Source organism: Martes martes (assembly GCF_963455335.1).
Source record: "Martes martes genome assembly, chromosome: X".
In the NCBI taxonomy this organism is placed as follows: domain Eukaryota; kingdom Metazoa; phylum Chordata; class Mammalia; order Carnivora; family Mustelidae; genus Martes; species Martes martes.
Genome location: NC_137897.1, coordinates 76,308,196 through 76,328,900, shown reverse-complemented (window position 1 = coordinate 76,328,900; position 20,705 = coordinate 76,308,196). Strand labels below are relative to the sequence as shown.

At 38.9% G+C, this 20,705-nt stretch overlaps 1 protein-coding gene across 3 annotated transcripts in view; it reads left to right on the top strand.

Annotated features, from left to right (window-relative positions):
- The window catches only part of PCDH19 (protocadherin 19), a gene marked incomplete at its 5' end in the record, with an annotated part of 127,773 nt that overhangs the window by 57,447 nt on the left and 49,621 nt on the right, over nucleotides 1-20,705 (top strand). For 2 of the 3 annotated variants that reach the window (XM_080795892.1, XM_080795890.1), the window contains 2 exons: nucleotides 2,096-2,154; nucleotides 11,011-11,183. In XM_080795892.1, the coding sequence (XP_080652018.1) occupies nucleotides 2,096-2,154; nucleotides 11,011-11,183 (232 nt within the window). The remainder of the gene's footprint in view (nucleotides 1-2,095; nucleotides 2,155-11,010; nucleotides 11,184-20,705) is intronic. The other variant, XM_080795891.1, reaches the window with a different exon arrangement.

The following is a 20,705-nucleotide window of genomic DNA, read 5'->3' as shown; positions in this document are numbered from 1 at the left end:
AGAGACCTGAGACCGATTACAAAAATAAAAAGACAATGGATGACTCAACAGAGCCCCATCCACTATGGGAACATTGGTTCTAGAAATCTGCCTCACGACTAGTGCTTCATGTTCTGTAGAAAGCAGGGGATAAGGATTCCCACCATTTCCACCAAGAGTCATGATAAATTCAGTTGTACTTCCCATTTGGATTCATGTTCTTTTTTCCCTATTTTATATGGGAAGAAAGTGAGGCATGCCAAAATTAGGTAATTTACCCAAGGCCGTCCAGTGGAACTAGTCATTGAACTCCTGAGTACTTAATCAATTTCCTGTTTTAATTGGATAGCATGCTTTTTGGCAGGTGGAGACTTCCATTATTTAAATATATTAAATATATATTGTATCGACTATCATAAAAGAGCACACTTACCCAGCACAATTTTTGCCCATTATGTTGGTATAATAAATTAATTCAAGAAATGTTTGTTGGTTGACTGACTGATGGATTACCTCTTCCAGCAGTGCTTCCAGCATTGTATTCCCAATGCAGCTTCAAGTTGGCCTCTTCTTCCTGTAACTGTATTTGCAAAAATTTCAGCATGCATTTTCTTATGAACGAATTAGAAATGAACTGACTCTTTTGATTTTTTACTCTCCCAATCCATTCCTTCCAACAGAACCAAAAATCACTTGTGGTTTCCATTAAAGGGCATTTTTGTCCTCTAGATAAAAGCAGTGTGAGTGGATATTACAGACCCCATCTTCAAATGAGGAGCATGTAGTGGGCATGAGCGTGCCTGAGTAAGTACAAGGCAATGGTGGGATTTAGTTTTCTTCATAATACTCTCTCCTCTTTTCTCCCACCTACCCACCACTGCCATCTCCACCTCCTCTAGATACTCAGGGTCCCTACCCTGACTGTTAGCTGTTTGGTACTCATATGGTGGTTGGATTTGCTATCACCTATCCCGTTTTCTTTTCTACCAAACTCTTGAGTTCCTTGAAACCAATAGCCGCATCTAAGAGCCCCTCACAGTTAATGTCTGACAGGTAGTCACCTGAAAGCAACCTGTTCTTTTGTTAGCTAGATAGCTATTGTGTTTCCTTTTTTAGGCACTTTTAATTGAAGTGACTTCGGGAGGGCCCCAGGGAATGGTGAGCATGGTGAGGATGTCTGGTAGGCTAGCAGGAGGATGGAGATGCGTTTGGGCATTTTCCAGTATCTGCAGTGATTCAGTGAGAGTAGTACTTTAGTGTTGGGGATAAGATTAATTTTACCAGGACTTGCAGTTACTTCAGCATCAACATTTACCTGCATTCCCCTCTTCTAAGGCTGCCCCCTTTGGGTGCTCCTAAACATTTTCCCATTTCTTTCATCTGGCAGGTATTCTGCATTTGCTTTTATAAAGCTGTTTCTCTTGCAGTCCTACTGTAACCAGATTAGGCAGTAGTGTTTTAATGATAGGAGCTGAGACAGGGTTTGCTTGCAGACTTCATGTTTCACATGAAAGGCTTTGGTACCCCCTGTGGACTGCCCTTCACTGGGTTTCAGGCATAATACTTGTTTGCCTTTATATCTGTGATAAAACTAAGGCCTTCCTGTATAACCAGTACTGAGCAAAATGTCTTAAAACAAAGGGAAGTGCAGAGTTTAAATCCACAGAAGGGGATTACCTTGCCTGCATTTCCATAGCTATGGAATAAATATTTTAACATGTTAATTATCTGCTACTAATAAAAATACCTTTGAACTTCCAGTCAATTTGATGGGCACAGAATTATATCCACTGGGAATGGGAAGCAATTAGTATCTGTAAAGATTGTGGGTCATGCTGTATCTTCCTCTAAGTGCTTGCATGGTCAGTAGCCATCCATATTCTAGGGGATGTTTGTGTCAATTTCATCTTGGTCTGCAGGTGAGGGCTGCCTCAGCAGAGCCCCCAGGGCTCTAAAGAGGCAGCAGGCATTCCTCAGGCTGTTACCCGACTACGCCTTGGTTTCTGATTCATTCATTGCTTCTCACCAGGCAGAAAAATTCTCCCTAAGTAGGACAGTTTGGCTCTTTTCATGAACTGTCTATGTAACATTTTTAATCTTTTTTTTCCTATTGCAGACTGAAAACTATTCCTTTGATTCCAACTACGTGAACAGCCGAGCCCATTTAATTAAAAGGTATGTTGGTTTGCTTGCCTGTTTCTACAACCAAGCTTCATTTAATATAAAAAGCAGACCAGATTAAACCTTTTAAATGATGCCTTTGTTTTTTTTTTAAGATTTTTAAAAATTTATTTGAGAGAGAGAAAGAGAGAGAGACAGAGAGAGACTCTCAAGCAGACTTCCTGCTGAGCAGGGTGGCTGACTTTGGGGCTGGATCTTATGACCCCGAGACCATGAGTGGAGCCAAAATTAAGGAGTCGGGTGCTTAACTGGCTGAGCCACCCAGGTGCCCCATGATGCCTTTGTTTTGGGGTTTTACAACAAATGCCTATCTGCTTATTGTAAGAGATTTGAAAAATTCAGAAAAACATTTAAAGAAATCACTGATAATTTCACTATGCCAAAATAATCATTGTTGGCATTTTACCATATTTCTTTACATGAAAAGGTATGCATAAACACAAATTAAAAAAAAACTGGGGTCGTATTAAAATACGGTTTTATATGATGATTTTGAAATCTAATATTAGAGAACAGATACTTTCAAAATCATGTTAATATAGAAATTCTTGTTGCTCTGCACTTAAATGAAGAGAGGCCTTAAAGCAGTTTCTCATGTGGAACTTTCAATGAATTTCAAGATCGCGGTTATTCCATCAACACTGGAATCATCTTAAAGCTATGTTAATGGCAGATTAACTAATTTCTTATCTTTTAAGAATTTTGTAGATGAGAGAGGAAAAGAATCTTTGTATGAATTCCATATTTCTTAAAATATTTGGAAGTGATTCAAATACAGCATTCAAAATTAAGATATGAGTGGTTGGTTGGTCATAACTCAGTTATCCATGGAGCTGCAGAGTACAGAGCTGAAGACTGCCAAGGAAGTTTCCATGTGGTGGGGCACCAAGGTTCAGGGAGCCCACTAAGGAGGGAGAACTAAACAAAATGGAGAATTTATTGTGCTGAAAAACCAGGACTGACTATTCAGTTGATGCCTTTATTATTGCTTCATGCAGATATCTTCTTGAATGGTCCAGGGGTTATTTGCAGCTAAAATTAAACTCTGAGCATATTTGTTAAAATAATATAAATAAAATAGAGAGGCAAGCAGGGTACGTTAGAGCTACAGTAGAGAAGATGTGAAAATGCTATTATTTTGCCGACTCTGATACCATAAATTTGTATCGCCAGATGAATAGGATTTGAAGAATAAACTGGCTTGTTGAACAAGCCACTTTAAGTAATATTTAATTTAATTCATGATGCACAGTAACGCCTGAAAACATGCTAGGTTTATCTGTATTGGTCTGGAATTGCTTGTGACCTTAAGTGATGATCGTTAATTATGGTTAATTAAAATGAATAGCCCAGCATTACCTGTCATAGCACAGTTTGGAATTTTTTCTGAGGATTTGGGAGGACTCCATTTTGAATATTTCCTTAGCTCACAGAATAAACTCAAAGGTAAGGAATTCAAAATTGTCTGACTGATTTGTTTTCATAGGAAAACGGCCCCTCTTTATGTGCACTGATTAGAGTAACTTCGCAGCAGGAATCTGCTTTATTTTTGCTTTAAGGCTGTCATTCCAAACCTTTTGGGAAGAATTCTGGTAAAAACAGTGACTTGATTTATCCTTTTTTTTTAAAAAAAATATTTTACTTATTTATTTGAGAGAGAGAGAGCACGAGAGGGGGTAGGATCAGAGGGAGAAACAGGCTCCCCGCTGAGCGGGGAGTCTGATGTGGGACTTGATCCTCCCAGGATCATGACCTGAACTGAAGGCCATCGTTTAACCAACTGAGCCACCCAGCCAGTCTGACTTGACTTATCTTCACAGGTCCCTTGGGTTAGCTCCGGGTACTTGGGGATCCCATGACCAGGTTAAACTGATAACATGAGCCTTATTTTCATAGCATGGCAGAAATCCTTCTCCAGGGGACCCTTCCTGTCTTTGGTCAGCCCCGAATGTACAATGAACAGGCAGACTGATGAGATGAAAACTTAATATTCAAACATTTCATTTTGGGGATATGTGTATTTCCACAGCAGCTTTGGGACTCAGGAGAAACCTCTGATTTTGATTAATTACCTTATATGTTTTTGTTTACACATGAAATGCACAACCTGGACTTAATAGGCTTTTAGTGAAAAAGTCTCCTGATGTTGCCTGAAACCAAAAATAGTGACTTTTTACCAGGGGCCACTTTGATTAAGAGGAAACATCTGAAAGCTCAGGGACACGTGCATTTCTGCCAGGTTCTGTTTTTGGAACCTTGAGGGCTTTGGAAAACCACAAAGGCCTTGGAATTTACGGGATCCATTGAGTTTAGACAAAGCACAATACCTGGAAAGATACAGGAAGTCTTGTGTGCTATGCTTTTCTGGGGACTAAGGATTTTAAAATGTAAAATGTGTGGAAAATGTTAAGAGAGAGTGGTAACACCAGGTGATAAAAACCCTGCAAACTGTGTTCAAATAGCTCCCAGTGATGTTTGAAAGGGGTTTCACTATATGTGGTTTCTTGAGGATCCATTTACACACATGGAAAAATCTCCCAGCCAAGAAATTCTGAATCTTACCAGTTTTAATTTTACTATCAAGTCCTGTCACTTTTTTTTTTTTAAAGATCTTATTTATTTATCTGAGAGAGAGAGAGAGAGAGAGTGTAGGAGCATAAGCAGGGGGAATGGCAGAGGGAGAAGTAGATTCCCTGCTAAGCAGGGAGCAGGAAGGGAAGAAGTGGGGCTGGATCTCAGGACCCCAAGTTCATGATCCGAGCCAAAGGCAGATGCTTAACCGACTGAGCCACCAAGGCGCTCCTCAAGTCCTGTTTCTTTGAATCCAATTTCAGGAGAGTTTTGAGAACTTCTTTTCCTATCCATTTTTTCTTTTCCTCTCTTCACTTCCAACTTATCCACGAATGCTTCTTGGACCCTTCTTTTTGGCATTCTCCAGCAGTCGTTACCTGTCTTGTCCAGACAGTTTACACCCAGGCTTCTTTTTCTCTCGCTCAGGTAAGCCAACAGAAAGACAGAGAGCAAGGGGGTTTCCCTAAGCATAAATCAAAGTTGAGAAGGATAAAGTGTGGATCTCGAAGGGAAAGGGAAGATAGATGGCACATCATCTTTGCACCACGGAATCTGGTGTTATATTTCCGTATTTTCGTTTGTTTTCAGAACATCACCTGCAACCTGCAGGTATACCCAAGGTTTATGTCAGGATTCCAGATTAACAAACCGAGACGGTTCAGAATTTTTTTCTGGATGTGCTTCCTTCCTGCTCTGTTTGTTTCCTTGGTATCTTCTCAGAGCAAGGAAAGCTGGCAGTTGCACTTTGCTCCTGCTGCAACACTCTTTCCTCATGCTTGGTTTCTGTGCTGCTGTTTGATATCTACACCTGCAGTGCTTCTGGAGCAATGACAAGCAGGGCATGAGGCTGGAGACAAAGAAAATAAAGCAGGAAATGAACAAGATAGCATAGCAGTGTGGTAAGGAAAATGAACCTCGACTCCTAAAGCATACAGATTGCTTTCCTTTTCCACGCAGATTGTTCTGGGGGTTTTGCCACACCTGGTATCACACCTTGTCTATAACAAGGGCTAGTACGTGTTTCTTGAATGAATGGGTGAACGAAGTTGAAGGAAATCTCAGCATTTTTCCAATGAAAGAGAGCACTAAAGTTCCCTGTGAACAGCAGTTTCTGGGGCTCCTGGGTGGCTGTGGCATTAAGCGTCTGCCTTTGGCTCAGGTCATGACCCCAGGTTCTGGGATCCAGCCCCACACTGGGCTTCCCGCTCAGCCGAGAGCCTGCTTCTCTCTCTCCCACTCCCCTTGCTTGTGTTCCCTCTCTCACTATCTCTCTCTCTCTGTCAAATAAATAAATAAAATCTTTAAAAACCCCCCAGCAATTTCCGACCTTTGATGTGCATTAGAATCACCTGGGAAGCTTGTTAAACGCAGTCTTTAGCTCCATCCCTAGAGAATCTCCAGTTTTCATAGGTTCCCAAGGCGATTGTGATGCAGGAAGGAGATCCAGGAACCACTGAAGAATCATCCTTATATTCCCTAAATATAGTTACAATACTTTTTACTTTTACTTCGTTCTCATTATTACTCTTAGATGGCATTCCTTGGGTATGTGGTGTCATCTACTAGGAAGATATGACCTGTTTCCTTTCAGATTATTCTAGCTTTTGGAAAGATTTCCAATATTTTAAAGGATAAATAGGGGTCAGAATTTGAATAAGGTTTATTTATGATGCATTTTGTGAGTAACTCTTATGTTCAGAGTCTTGCTCTGGGTGTTTTCAAACAAATCTATCCCTTTGTTGGCCACCAGCATTGTCATAGAAACATTTGCATTTACAATACCATTGCAAATGGGTACCCCTAATTTATTGTCCCACAAAAGTTGGTTTACAAGTTTTTCATCTCCCAAGAGGTACACAGGTAATAAAACAAGTGAAATCAGCATTTTTTTATGCCTAGGATAAATTGTTATTTGTTTTGGGTGAGTAGCCATTTACCAGGTTGTTTCACAATTTGCAACATCTTGCTCACTGGGTCTTAAACTTTACCCAAATCCATTCATTAAGTCACTAAATGTCCTTACAAGACTAGAGTAAGTGGTACTTAGTTCATCACACGGACAAACTGATCTTTAAGTGGGTTAATTATTCCAGGGTTTGTGGGAGGGGAGTTAGATTTCTTACTTCCTTTTTTTTTTTTTTTTCAGAGAATACATAGCTATCACTTTTGGAGTCTTCTAAAAATTTTTTACTAAGTTTTTAAATTTTAATTCCAGTATAATTAACATACAGTGTTATATTAGTTTCAAGTGTACAATAAACTGATTCATCAATACTATACACTACTCAGTGCTTATCGTTAAGTGTACTCAATCCCCATCACCTATTTCACCCATCCCCGCCCCCTACCTCCCTTCTGGTAACTAACTGTCAGATTGTTCTCTGTAGCTAAGAGTCTTTTTCTTGGGTCGCCTCTCTCTCCCTCTCTCTTTCTTTGTTTTGTTTTTTAAATTCCACATGTGAGTGAAATTGTATGGTGTTCATCTTTCTCTGACTGACCTGTTTCGCTTAGTATTATACTCTGTAGCTCCATCCATGTTGTTGAAGGTGGCAAGATTTCATTCTTTTCGTGGCTGAATAATGTTCCCTCATATATATACCACTTCTTCTTTTTTTTTCATTTTATTTTATTTTATTTCTTTTTAGTGTTCCAAAATTCATTGTTTTTGCACCACACTATACCACCTCTTTTTTATCCATTCAACTGCTGATGGATTGTTAGGCTGCTTCTAGAATTTGGCTATAATACATAATGCTGCAATAAACATAGGGGTACGTATAGCCTTTCAAATTAGTGTTTTTGTATTTTGGGGGTAAATATGCAGGAATGGGATTACTGGATGGTAGGTTTGTTGTGTTTTTAATTTTTTAAGGAAACTCCATATTATTTTCCACAGTGGCTGCACCAGTTTGCATTCCTACCAGCAGTGCATGAGGGTTCCTTTTTCTCCACATCCTAAGCAACACTTGTTATTTCTTGTGTTTTTGATTTTAGCCAAGAATACCTGACTTTTTACACTCACACTACCAGTTCCAAGTAGCCAATCCTTCACTATTTTATTATGTCTCTCATTTTTACCTAAAAAACAAAATCTCTGAGATAGTTTGTAATATTTGGATGCATATAAAATGGATGATCAAACTTTAAAAAAGCAGATCTAAACCAATTGGGTGAACATAAATAGTGATCCTTGACATTCAAATCACAGCAATTAATATTATATTTATTGTGAGGCTTTTGAGAAGCCAAGACAAAATGGTAAGTACACCAGGGTACATAGTTCTCATTTTTCGATAACGGAAGGATACACATTTGACAGAATTTCTTTCCCTGTTCCTGAAATCTAGGAGCAATTAACATAGTGAACAGTGTCTGACTATAGTTTATGGAAGATAGAGAAACATTATTTAAATACAGATTTCCTGTATCAATCCTAGAAAAACACCACAGACATAATATTTAATTATAACTCAATGAAGACATTACCATATGGTGTAATGATCATATTAAACAATAACCATTTTTTGAGCTTTTGAATTTACCCAGTATTTCATGGGGGGTATCTCACTGAGTCCTCAAAATGGCCTTGTGAAGAAGGTTTTAGCAAATGCATTTTACAGACAAGGAAACTGAGGCTCAAAGACATTAGCTATCAGGCCCAAGGTCCAATCAATGAAGTGGCATAGTATAGATTGTCACTTGTTCTAATGACAGCATTCTTTCCACCATAGTCTGGAAATCCAGCATGCCGCAGGAATAGAGTTTTAAAGAGTCTAAAGCAGTGGTTTTCAACTGAGGATGATTTGGCAATATATGGAGACCTTTTTGGTTATAACTTCTGGGAGAAGCACTACTAGCATCTAATGGATGGAGGCTGGGGATGCTGCTGTACATTCTACAATGTGCAGGATGGTCTCTGACAACAACAAATTATGTAGCCCAAAATGTCAATAGTGCCAAGGTTGAGAAACCTTGGTCTAAGGGATGGCAAATTGCATTGTCCTTATATTCCTCTTCAACATATGTCTCAAGCCTATTTTGGCAACTGCTGAAATGCACTCAATTCAGGGTTGACGTCTCTGGCTTAGAGCAACAATTTTGTGTTGTAGATTGAAGAAATTTTCATGTGCTCCAGGTCCCAGAAGTGCAGGTCAAAAAATTAATTTTGTTTTCAAAGTATACAAACCAGGTAGGTCATTTCCTTTCTTCTGAAATGCAGGAGTCCCTGTGGGCAGGACCAAATACTATTTTTTCTAAAAGACAAACTTTGAATCTGTTCAAGCTCTGGCATTAGTATTTAGAGGACACCATCACATCTGTGCTGTAAAGCTAGAAATGGCTACACACTCTAAAGCCTGCGTTTCCAACTGGTATTCTTGACCGTAAAAGAATTTTAAGATGATTGGTTTTTTAATAGAACTACATGCTGGTGGGTCCACAGGGCTGAGGAGCTGCATGACATAATTTGGAGGAGCTGAGGGCATTGGCTTATTGAACAATTTTAGTTTTATTACAGGTGATGCTCAGTGATCCTTTCTGAAAATAATTAGCAAACAGGTCAATGCTTTACTCACTCCTGCTCTTCATTTTCTTATAATTATGGCTTTCCAGTTAGTGCCCTTTTGATCTTTTCTTTTTCATATTCAGAGCAGCAAGCATTCTACATCTAGGTTGGTCATATGTTAAAAATCTGCAGTGATTCCTTTTGACCAGTGTGGAGAGTGACAGTGTATCTACTGTGTCCATGGCATAGCTCTTCATCATGTGTACTAAATGTTCTTACCGAAGCCTCAAAGAGCCAGGCCTGTGGATGTACAAGGTTGAGCACATCAAACGAGTTTGCACTATTCTCTCCACAGGCTCCCTTTTCACAGGTATAGTAGGTCCGTTGGACTTGTCCTAATTCACAAGCATGACACTCTCCGTTGTTGAGACAACACATTTTCTTGAGTCTGTCTTTGCTGCTTCCTCACTGGGGAATGGATTCATCATTCACTAGGTATTTCAGATTCATAATTTATGGATTATGTTGCACATCTGCAGATTCTGTCAGGACATACAAAGTATTAGAAATAGCAGGTGGGGCCTCTATGGATGTACCTTAGGTATTCTCTATTTTTTTTCAAGGTTCTTAGATTGTATGTTTAGGGCATTGTATGGTGGATTGATTTAATAAATACAAGAAAAATTGGTCCATAAACTCCTCAGCTGCAAGTTTTCATATTCTTTGCATAACTATACCAACAGTTTTATTAGAACTCACTCTCTGGTTCTCACTTTTGTTTTACTGTGCATGCATCGAGGCTTCTCTTCTCAGTTCCTTCCTCTCCCTGTTTTCTTTGAAACTGTCTCTCTGACTTTCTCAGTTAAAACTGACCTGAGCTCTCTGATCCTGATAATCCTTTCTATTTTAATTGCATTACCTCAATTTCTGCCACTTCAATTGCAGGGGATTAGTAGACATCTTTGGAAAAGCAGTATGCATAGAGGTTAAGGGTCCAGACTCTGGAGCTAGACTGCTTGGGTTTGGTCTTAGATCTGTTGCATTTTTATCAGCTGTATGACCTTGGGCGAGTTATGTAACTTCCGTGTGCTGCTGTTTTTCTCATCTGTAAATGGGAATATTTGTGGTACCTTTCTCTTACATAGTTGTGGTGATTAAAAAAAGTTAATTCATGTCAAGCACTTAGAATAGTGCCTTATGTATAGTAATTGCTCAATAAACATTAGCTATTATTTTACTTTAATTATATAAGAAGAGGGAAAACCTTCTGAAATGGTGATATTCTTTGCAGATGGTTGTTTCAGATTTTACCTTCTTCCACCGTGCCTGTAGTAATGTTGAAGATAATGGAATGAAAGTATTAGCTACAGCAACATCCAATAGTGGGAACCTCTCTGCAGCATTAAGTTCCATTATCTTTATTTTTTTTTAGATTTATTTATTTACTTACTTACTTGAGAAAGAGGCAGAGGGAGAGGGAGAGAGAGAGTCCCAAGCAAATTCCCCACTGAGCATGGAGCCTGATGTGATGCGGGGCTCGATTTCACAACCCATAAGATCATGACCTGAGCCAAAATCACAAGTTGGATAGTCAACCAACTGAACCACCCAGATGTCCCAAGTTCCATTATCTCTAAACAGAAATTCCTCTTCCTTCTACTCTTTTGGGCAATCTAGTCACTGTTGGCCTCACCAGAGAGCTGACATCATCCTGGCTCTGAAAGATTTTAAAAATTAGATGATCACAGTTAATTCTCATTCTTTCTTCAACCCAGCAGCTCTACCTTCAAGGACTTAGAGGGCAACAGCCTGAAGGATAGTGGTCATGAAGAGAGCGACCAGACTGACAGTGAGCATGATGTCCAGCGGAGCCTGTATTGTGATACTGCTGTCAACGACGTGCTGAACACCAGCGTGACCTCCATGGGATCTCAGATGCCTGACCATGGTAAGGGATGGTTGGATGTAAGTCACAGCCATAGATTACAGAGAACCCAGAATGTTTGTAGGTACACTGTACTTTACTGTAATGAGTGTGTTGTCAAGGGGGGCACTGTACTCATGCCTGAAGAGCATCTACAGAGTTGTGAGATGTCCTGACACCAGACCAGATTCTTCTTTATCCTCCCTGAGTGGATCCCATAGGTTTGTATAATGTTCAGGCGTTTTAAAAGCTGACTACATATACATATTGCATACATTCTCTTCAATAATAACTGCACTGAGCACATAGAAAATGAGCAGATGCCTTCTCACCAGGAGTAAATGCCTCTTTCTGCTTTAGTACACGAAATTTAACTGATCAGTCGAGTTGCACAGAACATAGCATTAATGAGACCAAAGGGGTGGGTTTTATTTCCATATTAGGCTAGTTAACTTTACTCAGAGAGAGACTCTGTTCTCTGACCACAGATTGTATGCCCTTTACTGAAGGGAGAAAGTACCAAACTTCCAATTTTGTCTGTGGGGCTGCTATGCCAAATCCCTCTAGCTTCCATACACATGCCTGCCATTGGTCATAGGAGAGACCAGTGTAAGAAAACACGGCTGACTCCAAGCAACATTCTGGGCATATGAAAAACACCTCAAAACAAAGCTCAGGACTGGCTTTCTCATATATGAAGACGAGTCTATTTTTGTGAATGCAGCCACACATACTTTAGCAAGAGGAGCTATTTAAAACCATGTGGGGCATAAACCAGGGTATAAAAACATTAGCAGAGTTCTGCTAAGGCAGAGTGTTCAGATGGACTTGGGCACAAATGTCATTTTCAATGTTTTACTGATGCAAACATGCTGGGAAAACAGCCTGTCTTTTTCAATTAAGAACTATGAATTCAGCTTGGTGTTTAGGCTCAGTGAAGCTTCAGAATGCGTGGCTATGTCTTGAGAGAAGCTAGACGCAAGCTCAGCTGGAAGCCCCACTGCTAAAAGACTTAAAGAGGAGAAAACAAAATACGGTGATTATGTGCTGGTCTTCAGCTGTTTCATTTCACTGTAAACATCATTAAATGCTTTTGTTTTGGTCTTATAAATGAATCCAAAGGGGGAAAAATTGCACAATTCAAAAAAGGAAATGTTTTTCATGGAAAAAAAAAGTTTGTCACTGTAGATTCTGTTAAATGGCCTAAAATCCATACCCTCCCCAGACAGCTCAAGTGTCAAAGTCTATAATATATAGAGGTCATTACTCATTGTGCACTGCTGTCTTCCCTAATTGGCAAGTGGTGACATCCGTGGAGATAATATACTTTCTGGGCAACCTTACTAAGACTAAAGATGAGAAAACTAACATTTATATAATTGAAACAGAGACTGTTTAATTCTCAGAGGATTAGTAGTGGGTCACAGGGTACAGACCGGTATGTATCACTTATTAGCCTTGTATCTCGAAAAAGTGCTTTTTCATTTATATCAGAAAGGGTTTTAGTTAGACGCTTTTTAAAATGAAGTGAATCGGGACGCCTGGGTGGCTCAGTTGGTTAAGCAGCTGCCTTCGGCTCAGGTCATGATCCCAGCGCCCTGGGATCGAGTCCCACATCGGGCTCCTTGCTCAGCAGGGGTCCTGCTTCTCCCTTTGCCTGCCACTCTGTCTGCTTGTGCTCACTCTCGCTCCTCTCTCTCTCTCTCTCTGACAAATAAATAAATAAATAAATCTTAAAAAAAAAAAAAAAAAAAAAAAAAATGAAGTGAATCTAGGAAAGGAAATGGTCATAATTGATTCTCACTTTATGCCTGGCTAGAATAACTCTGTTTTAATTTTTGTCGCATTTTTTCTAGAAAACAGTATCAGTGGACTATGCGTAATTTTTCTGAGGGAGTGTTTCTTACAAATGGGATGTGTTGTGTGTGTATATATATATATATATATATATATATATATATATACATATATCATGTAGATTGTATAATAATGAGAGTTTTCTAAAGCAAACGTGTGGCATTATTCCAAGACTCTCCTACATAGAAGGTGATGATTACACACATGCGTGTACACATAGACACTTTTTGCTGTTCCATTTTGGCAACACTTTCATATTTTTTTCTCAGTATTCAGTTTGCATGTATATATCTTAATTTTTTTCCATCATTCCAGCAGTGGCTAAATCTTAAGCCAACCCTTGAGTTCGCTTTCTTTCACTTTCGTTTGGTTGAGTCATTAACCTTTGGGTACAGATGGAATTCCAGTCGTGCTTACATCTCAGGCTCTACCTTATGAGTTCCCAGTACTTGTGAGGTTTCCGTAATAGTACTTAACTGTTATATCCCAAATCAGCTCTAGGCTGGGCACATAAATTGTGTCACCTCAGTTATTGCTACCTCAAACAACAGCAACAATTTCAACAATTAACATTTTATAGCATTTTACTATCTCAAACTAGGATTCATATAGTACTTCTCATTTTATCCTGAGGCAGAGTAGTTGAAAGACAATCACTGAGCCAATTAACCACATAGACCTGATCTTGTAACCATTCTAACAAGAATAGTTCTAGGTATATTAATTCCAGGGCAATACGGTACTGTTTCTTCTGGGGACTACCAATTTGGAAAGGTCACGAGGGAAAATGGAATCTTCTCTGGACTCAGACCTGCACTGAAAGTCACAAAGATTCTTTGAGGGGGGAAAAGATAGTCCCTGGCGTCTTTGGTTCATTGATGCTGTGATGGGCATCTCAAACCCAAGTGCCCTTGTTTTGGCTTACCTTGGATTTCATGTCTGTAGATTTCTGTGTTTTCTAACTTGGATATTAGCACAGCATTTTTCTTTGCATGTATAGAGACCCATGATTGATAGGGAATATCAAGATTTTCAAAATAGAGATAATTTTATGCATCTGTTAATTTTTTCCTTGAGCAGGAATGGGTTGTTCAGTGAGCTATTACTGTGTTGCCAGCATTGAGGAAAAGGTATAAATTATATTTGCTCCCCACTTTCCCAGACACCTGGGTCCTGTGCTTCTAAACACTGCTAAAGTTTCTTTGGGTTTTGTTCTTCTAACTGCTATAGCAGAAGAAGGCTTAGTATGAATGTTAAAGGTACTTCATGACTTTCAGAGTAAAGTCCCAAATCCCTTAATTTTCAGCAGCCCATCTTTGAGAACAGTCCTCTAGGGATAGAACCCAGAATCAGTATATTCCACCAAAGAAGAACAATGTCTGGAAGGCTTTTGCATCCAAAGGGCAAAGCCAGGGTTTTAGCCACTTGCGTCTGGATTGTGTTTTGACTGCCCCAACCTAATACAGCAATGAGCTGTGTCAGGGTGGAGATAAGAAGGAACAACAGGAATCTCTACCTTCCAGATTATTATCAATCCTAGTATCACTCAACTTGCCTAAGACCAGGTCACTTGGTTAGTGGACTGGCTGAGCTGAATTTTCTTGTTGCCAGGTGATTGAATTACACATTCATTTATCATTTGAGTGCCCTTGAATTAATATGTCTCAGCTTGTCCCCAGTAATTCAGCTCTTATTGTCATGGCTTCCCAGAAAAGAAGGTGATGGAGAATTCTTTATCCTGCACTTTCTACTTACATATAGCACTTTTTGGAATGTTAGCTCTCTGTAGCTCTCAGAGTGCCTTGAGAACAAGGAAGTGTTTTCATTCAGCATATTTTACCACCTGATTTGTTCTTGAGGTGATTTGGTGCTGAGCTTGGGAGTCACACTCAAATCCTTTAACCAATGCCTTATTTGCCTTATTTGGTAAAATTACCAACTTCTGGCAAGGCCAAGAATTTTGCCTTATGCAACTGCAGTAGACAGTCTCCAAGAAGAGTAACTGACCATTAGAGAGGTAGAGGTGCCAGAGATTCATGGGTTTGTTTCACAGTTAGGGATATCACTGGGTTTGAATCTCTTCCTCTCAGTTATTTCTGGGTTGAGTAGTGCTGGGGTTAATAGCTTCCTTCTCTTCCATGCTTCTTTGCATGACCATTTGTGATGACTTGGATATACCATTATGTTTACTTAAATATGTAGTCCTTTTGGGAATCATGTCCTAGAACTATACATACTAGTCCCAAGCTCAACTAATTTGTTTCAAATCATACTCATTGTCTCTTACTTTATGATTTTAATTATTGATTATAAATTCATCAACTGAAAAGATGACTCTAATTGCACTAATGTGGATCTAGTTTGGAGTTCACAACAACACTGAATTGGTTTGCTAATTGATACCAAATGGAAACAACATACAGAAACTCACAATAACAGCTATTTGTTTTCGTATCCAAATGCATCCAAACACGATGTAATGATTGCTTTATTTCTGGAAATATAAATCCTTTTGGATTTTACTAAACTTGTTTATTTGGTAGTTTATCACCTGAATATCATTTAACATGTTTGTTGTGTAAAACATGGATTGAAAGAACTTGATCTGTGCCTAATACAACTGCTATTACAAATTAACCATGAAAATGTTCTGTAGGTTTCACACTATGCATATTCTAGTTTCAGTCACAGGTATATTAAGATGTTTACACTTCCAACAGTCTATCAGCAATGTGTAATTTTATTTCCTCTAGACTTTTAATGAAATTATGATTTAGTGACTGAACATCCTTTGCTTATCCTCTTACTTATCCCCCTGACTCACCTCTCATCTCACTAAATTTCCAAACACTCATTTCAATTAGTCTCTTGGCAAAACAGGGTGTTCTCAATGGAGAATATTTTGTGACATTGCAAAGCAGTGTGCTGCTGGTCTCCAGAAATGGTAGCATGGACCAGATATGTTCATAGAGTAATCGAAAATTCCATTTTATCAGAATAGCATTTGCTGTCAAAAACTTTTATCTTTACTTCAACAAAGAGGTTGATTAGATCCCCCTGGACCTGAATTAGCATCTTTGAAGCTAGACATACTGTTTTGCAATTCATGTGGTTCGTTATCCCCTGGTTGCTCACATAGAATCTTTTAAAAATGTCTTCAGCCTCATGCATATATATACACGGTGAAATGTTTAATTGCTTGAACAATGGAATGTATATGCATAAAGCAAATCTATATATGTGATGTTCAGCTGTTTTCATCTATCTCAGGTATACAGTATTCTAATGCCAGGTAGGAACAATCCATGAGTAGATATGTATCTTTCACCTGTTCATTCAAACAATAATTTTGAGTGCTCACTGTGTGCTTGTCTCTGGGAATTGAATGTGTCAGTTACTGTTATTATTGACTGTGAAAGTTCTTATCTCTTTAGCTTTGCTTATATCTGGGGTTTACTGAATTGACCGAGGTCAGCTCAATGATGAAATGAATAACTCTTTATGATTTTAGAAATCATTATAAGAATAGAACCTGATACTATTAAAAACCTTATTAATGTTGTGTCAACAAGGCGAAAGAAACAATAAAAGAAGACTTATAATCAAGATCTTATTTTTAATAAGAATATCATGAAAGACTCTTCCTTGATGCCCTAATTTGAACAATGTCACAGAGGTAATCATTTTCTTTTTAAACCTATCAGCTCGGAGGCAGAACTTCTTGCTTACTTTTAGTTAATTTCATTATAACACGATTGGTTTAATCTCTGACATGTCCAGTTACCTTGTTGGTTTAGAGGCACTCAGTGGTACTCAATGCTCGGTCTTCCTTTTCCTCTGATGTCCAAGAACTTTTATCCAGTCTCAGTCTCAGCAGTGGCTGGGCAGGTGGGAATAGAGGGACAGGTGGATGCTTTTGTTTATTTCAACTACATTGCTGCACCAGATAATTGGACTCCTTTCAAAGCGTTATTTACATTTTACTGGCAAGACAGTTGCTGGAAAGCTAGATAAAATTAGGCTATATTTGAGTGATTTGCTAGGTGAAGGCTTGCCAATTGCTTTATGATAAAGCAAGTTCCATAGGCCATGATAAGTAGGGACACTGTCAATAGGATAACAGATGAGAAGCAAATCAAGTTCTTTTATAGGGCTAGATCATATGGGTTGCTTTGCACACTCAAAAAAGTCCATTGAAATGTCAAGATCCTCATCTTCTTTGGGTCTTTCTATTTAACAACATTTCTGTCCTATCATAAGGTGGTTAAGAACCAAAAACTCCATCAGGATGGGAAAACATAAATCTAAATTTGTCATTTACATATTTACGAAGTTGTTTTTCTGTTTGTTTTCCCTTAACCCCTTTATTATGAAATAAATATGGGGAATTGAGTCCAGTCATAATTTAAAAAGCAATTTCAAGAATACCAAAATCATTTGTTATTCCTTTACTGTATGGGCAAAATACTCGTGAGATGGTTTTCCTCTTTTATAGATGCTTTTTGTCATCCAGAGTCATGTCTTAGCCTCAGGTATTTTTGGTCTCTGTCTTTACCAGATGGGTGATTGCCTGTTTACTTTGGGCCAAGGAAAGGCAATTTCACACATCTACTTTAGAATTGTGGCTTTTTGACAAGCAAGTCTTTTCAATTTCTTTTCCTCCATGGCTTATCCCCAACAAATCCCCAAACGTGGAAAAATCAATGAGATCCAGACTGGAAAATGTTTGAGCTGGCCCTTAGAGCCATCATTAAAGTTGTTTTTTAGAGACTTACACACAGCTCAAGGTATGCAGACAAAGCCGATTCTTTTGCAACTGGGCAGAATGCAGTCCCATGAACCAATTATTCTGCCATGTAGGGAGAATGTAGGGAGAATACGAAGCAGTTATCTATCGCTGGGCCAAAGAGATGATACGAGTCTCTAGAATTGTTTTGGAACAAACCCTTTGGGGTTGGACATTTGTGTGCAAGTGACAAAGCCAGGAGGGTGTTGTGGGATTTTAGGTTTTATGGTGAACCTTGAACTTCTTCACTCAAAAATGTGCAGGTCTAAGAATTGTCATTGGAGGAATTTGCGAGATGGTGTGTCACAGACATAATTTGAAAGGCACGGAGTCCAGAAGTGGCCAAAGGAGTTTATCAGAAAACAATCTCTTTGTGGCTGAATTTATCCAAACTTTTGTCTCATTGAGGTAGCCTCATGAGAGACACTTGTCTTGTGAGGAATCCTGGTAATCAGAAATAATAGTTCTACTCCATTATTCTTTGCAATAGTATAGACAACAAACTTGCAAGCTGTTAAATCTGAGATAATAGATACCATTTTATCATGTTAGTTCTTTTATTTATTTATTTTTATTTATTTGAGAGAGTGTGCACGTGTGTGGGGGGAGGGGCAGAGGAAGAGAGCAAAGAGAATTTTAAGCAGGCTTCCCACTGACCAGGTAGCCAGATGCTGGCTTGATGCAGGGCTCCATGCACGGCTTGATCTCACAACCCTGAGATCATAACCAGAACCAAAATCAAGAGTCAGTCGCTTAACCTACTAAGCAGTCTCAGGTGCCCCCTAAGTTAGTTCTTTTAAACCTTAGTAATAGCCACTTTAACGGCAAATGAGGCACTTCAGGTTCCTGTTTTAGTTTAACAAAAAGATTTTCAGTTTGGTGTAAGTTAGAACCTTAAACATACATTCATCTTCTCCTATCCCGGTTAGCTAAGGCTTAGGTTCTTTCTAATTCATGGTCTAGTACCTAGTGGTGCAGGAGTGCCACTGTAACCTGCTTTAAATAAAAGCATAACTTGTTACCTTGCCCTTTTAAATAGATATCTGAAAACAAACACTGCTGTAATTACCTGGAGAAATTTGGTAGCCTTAGTTGATTCCAGCAAGGCAGCTTTCCAGCCATGAGTTTGCAAATTTAAAGCCAGTGCCAGAGATATGTTTTCCAATTTGTATGAGGCAGCTTTCTTCACTTCTAAGCTCGTATAGTCTCTCCTTTCTATCCTTAGCTTGGAGAATAATAGATTTTTGACCACTTGCTTTCTTTCCTCCTCTTCTATCATGTATGGAGTTTCCAACCTGTGTGAACAATAGGACATTCCCCGTTTTAATACATGGATAAGTGGGAAAAGAGGAATAGTACAGGTTCCAAGATATTTAGACTGGTCACACTGTTCCAAGGCATCACCATCTGCTGTTTTTAATCATTAAAGAGGCTGTCAGTTGTTCTGAGCATCCAAAAGAACGGTTTTGATTTTAATTTAATTTAAAAATCAGCTTATTGAAGAAGAAATGCCTCCAGCATGGAAGAGTCAGCTTGCCCACTGTTGATAAACCACAGCAAGTCAGATGCAGAAGTTGACCCACCATTCATATGCAAATGTATACCATTTTAAACTTGGGGAACTATTATTTTATACAAATGTATACCATTTTAAACTTGGGGAACTATTATTTTTATCACTAGCTAGAAAATTTAGTCCTTTTATTTTTTTTTAGTTTTTATTTTAATTCCAGTTAGTTAACATATGGCACTATATTAAGTTTCAGGTGTACAATATAGTAGTTCGGCAGTTCCATACATGACCCTGTACTCATCAGGATGGAGCACTCCTTAATTCCCATCTCCTATTTAACCCACTCCCCCACCCACCTCCCCTCTCCTAACGATTAGATTGTTCTCTGTAATTATAATTCTATCTCTTTCTTTGACTCTCTCTCTCCCATTATTTTCCTTTGTTTGTTTATTTTGTTTCTTAAATTCCACGTATGAGTGAAATCATACAGTATTTGTCTTTCTCTGTCTGACTTATTGCGCCTAGCCGAATACTCTTCTGATCCATCCATCCATATGGCAAGATTTCATTCTTTTTTTATGGCTGAATAATATTCCCGTGTGTGTGTGTACTACCTCTTCTTTATCTATTCACCAATCAGTGGACACTTGGGCTGCTTCTGTATCTTAGCTAATGCTACTATAAACATAGGGGTGCAGGTATCCCTTTGAATTAGTATTTTTGTATTCTTTGGGTAAATAGCCAGTAGTGCAATTGCTGGAACATAAGGTGGTTTTGTTTTTAACTTTTTGAGGAACCTCCATACTGTTTTCCAGAGTGGCTGCACCAGTTTCCATTCCCACCAATAGTAGTGCAAGAGGGTCCCATTCTCTCCACCCTTGCCAACACTTGTTGTTTCTTGTGTTTTTTAATTTTTTAATTTTATTTTTATTTTCAGCATAACAGTATTCATTGGTTTTGTACCACACCCTGTACTCCATGCAATACGTGCCCTCCCCAATACCCACCACCTGTTTCCCCCAACCTCCCACCACCCGCCCCTTCAAAACCCTCAGGTTGTTTTTCAGAATCCATAGTCTCTCATGGTTCACCTCCCCTTCTAATTTCCCTCAACTCCCTTCTCCTCTCCATCTCCCCATGTCCTCCATGTTATTTGTTAGGCTCCACAAATAAGTGAAACCATACGATAATTGACTCTCTCTGCTTGACTTATTTCACTCAGCATAATCTCTTCCAGTCCCGTCCATGTTGCTACAAAAGTTGGGTATTCATCCTTTCTGATGGAGGCATAATACTCCATAGTGTATATGGACTACATCTTCCTTATCCATTCATCTGTTGAAGGGCATCTTGGTTCTTTCCACAGTTTGGAGACCGTGGCCATTGCTGC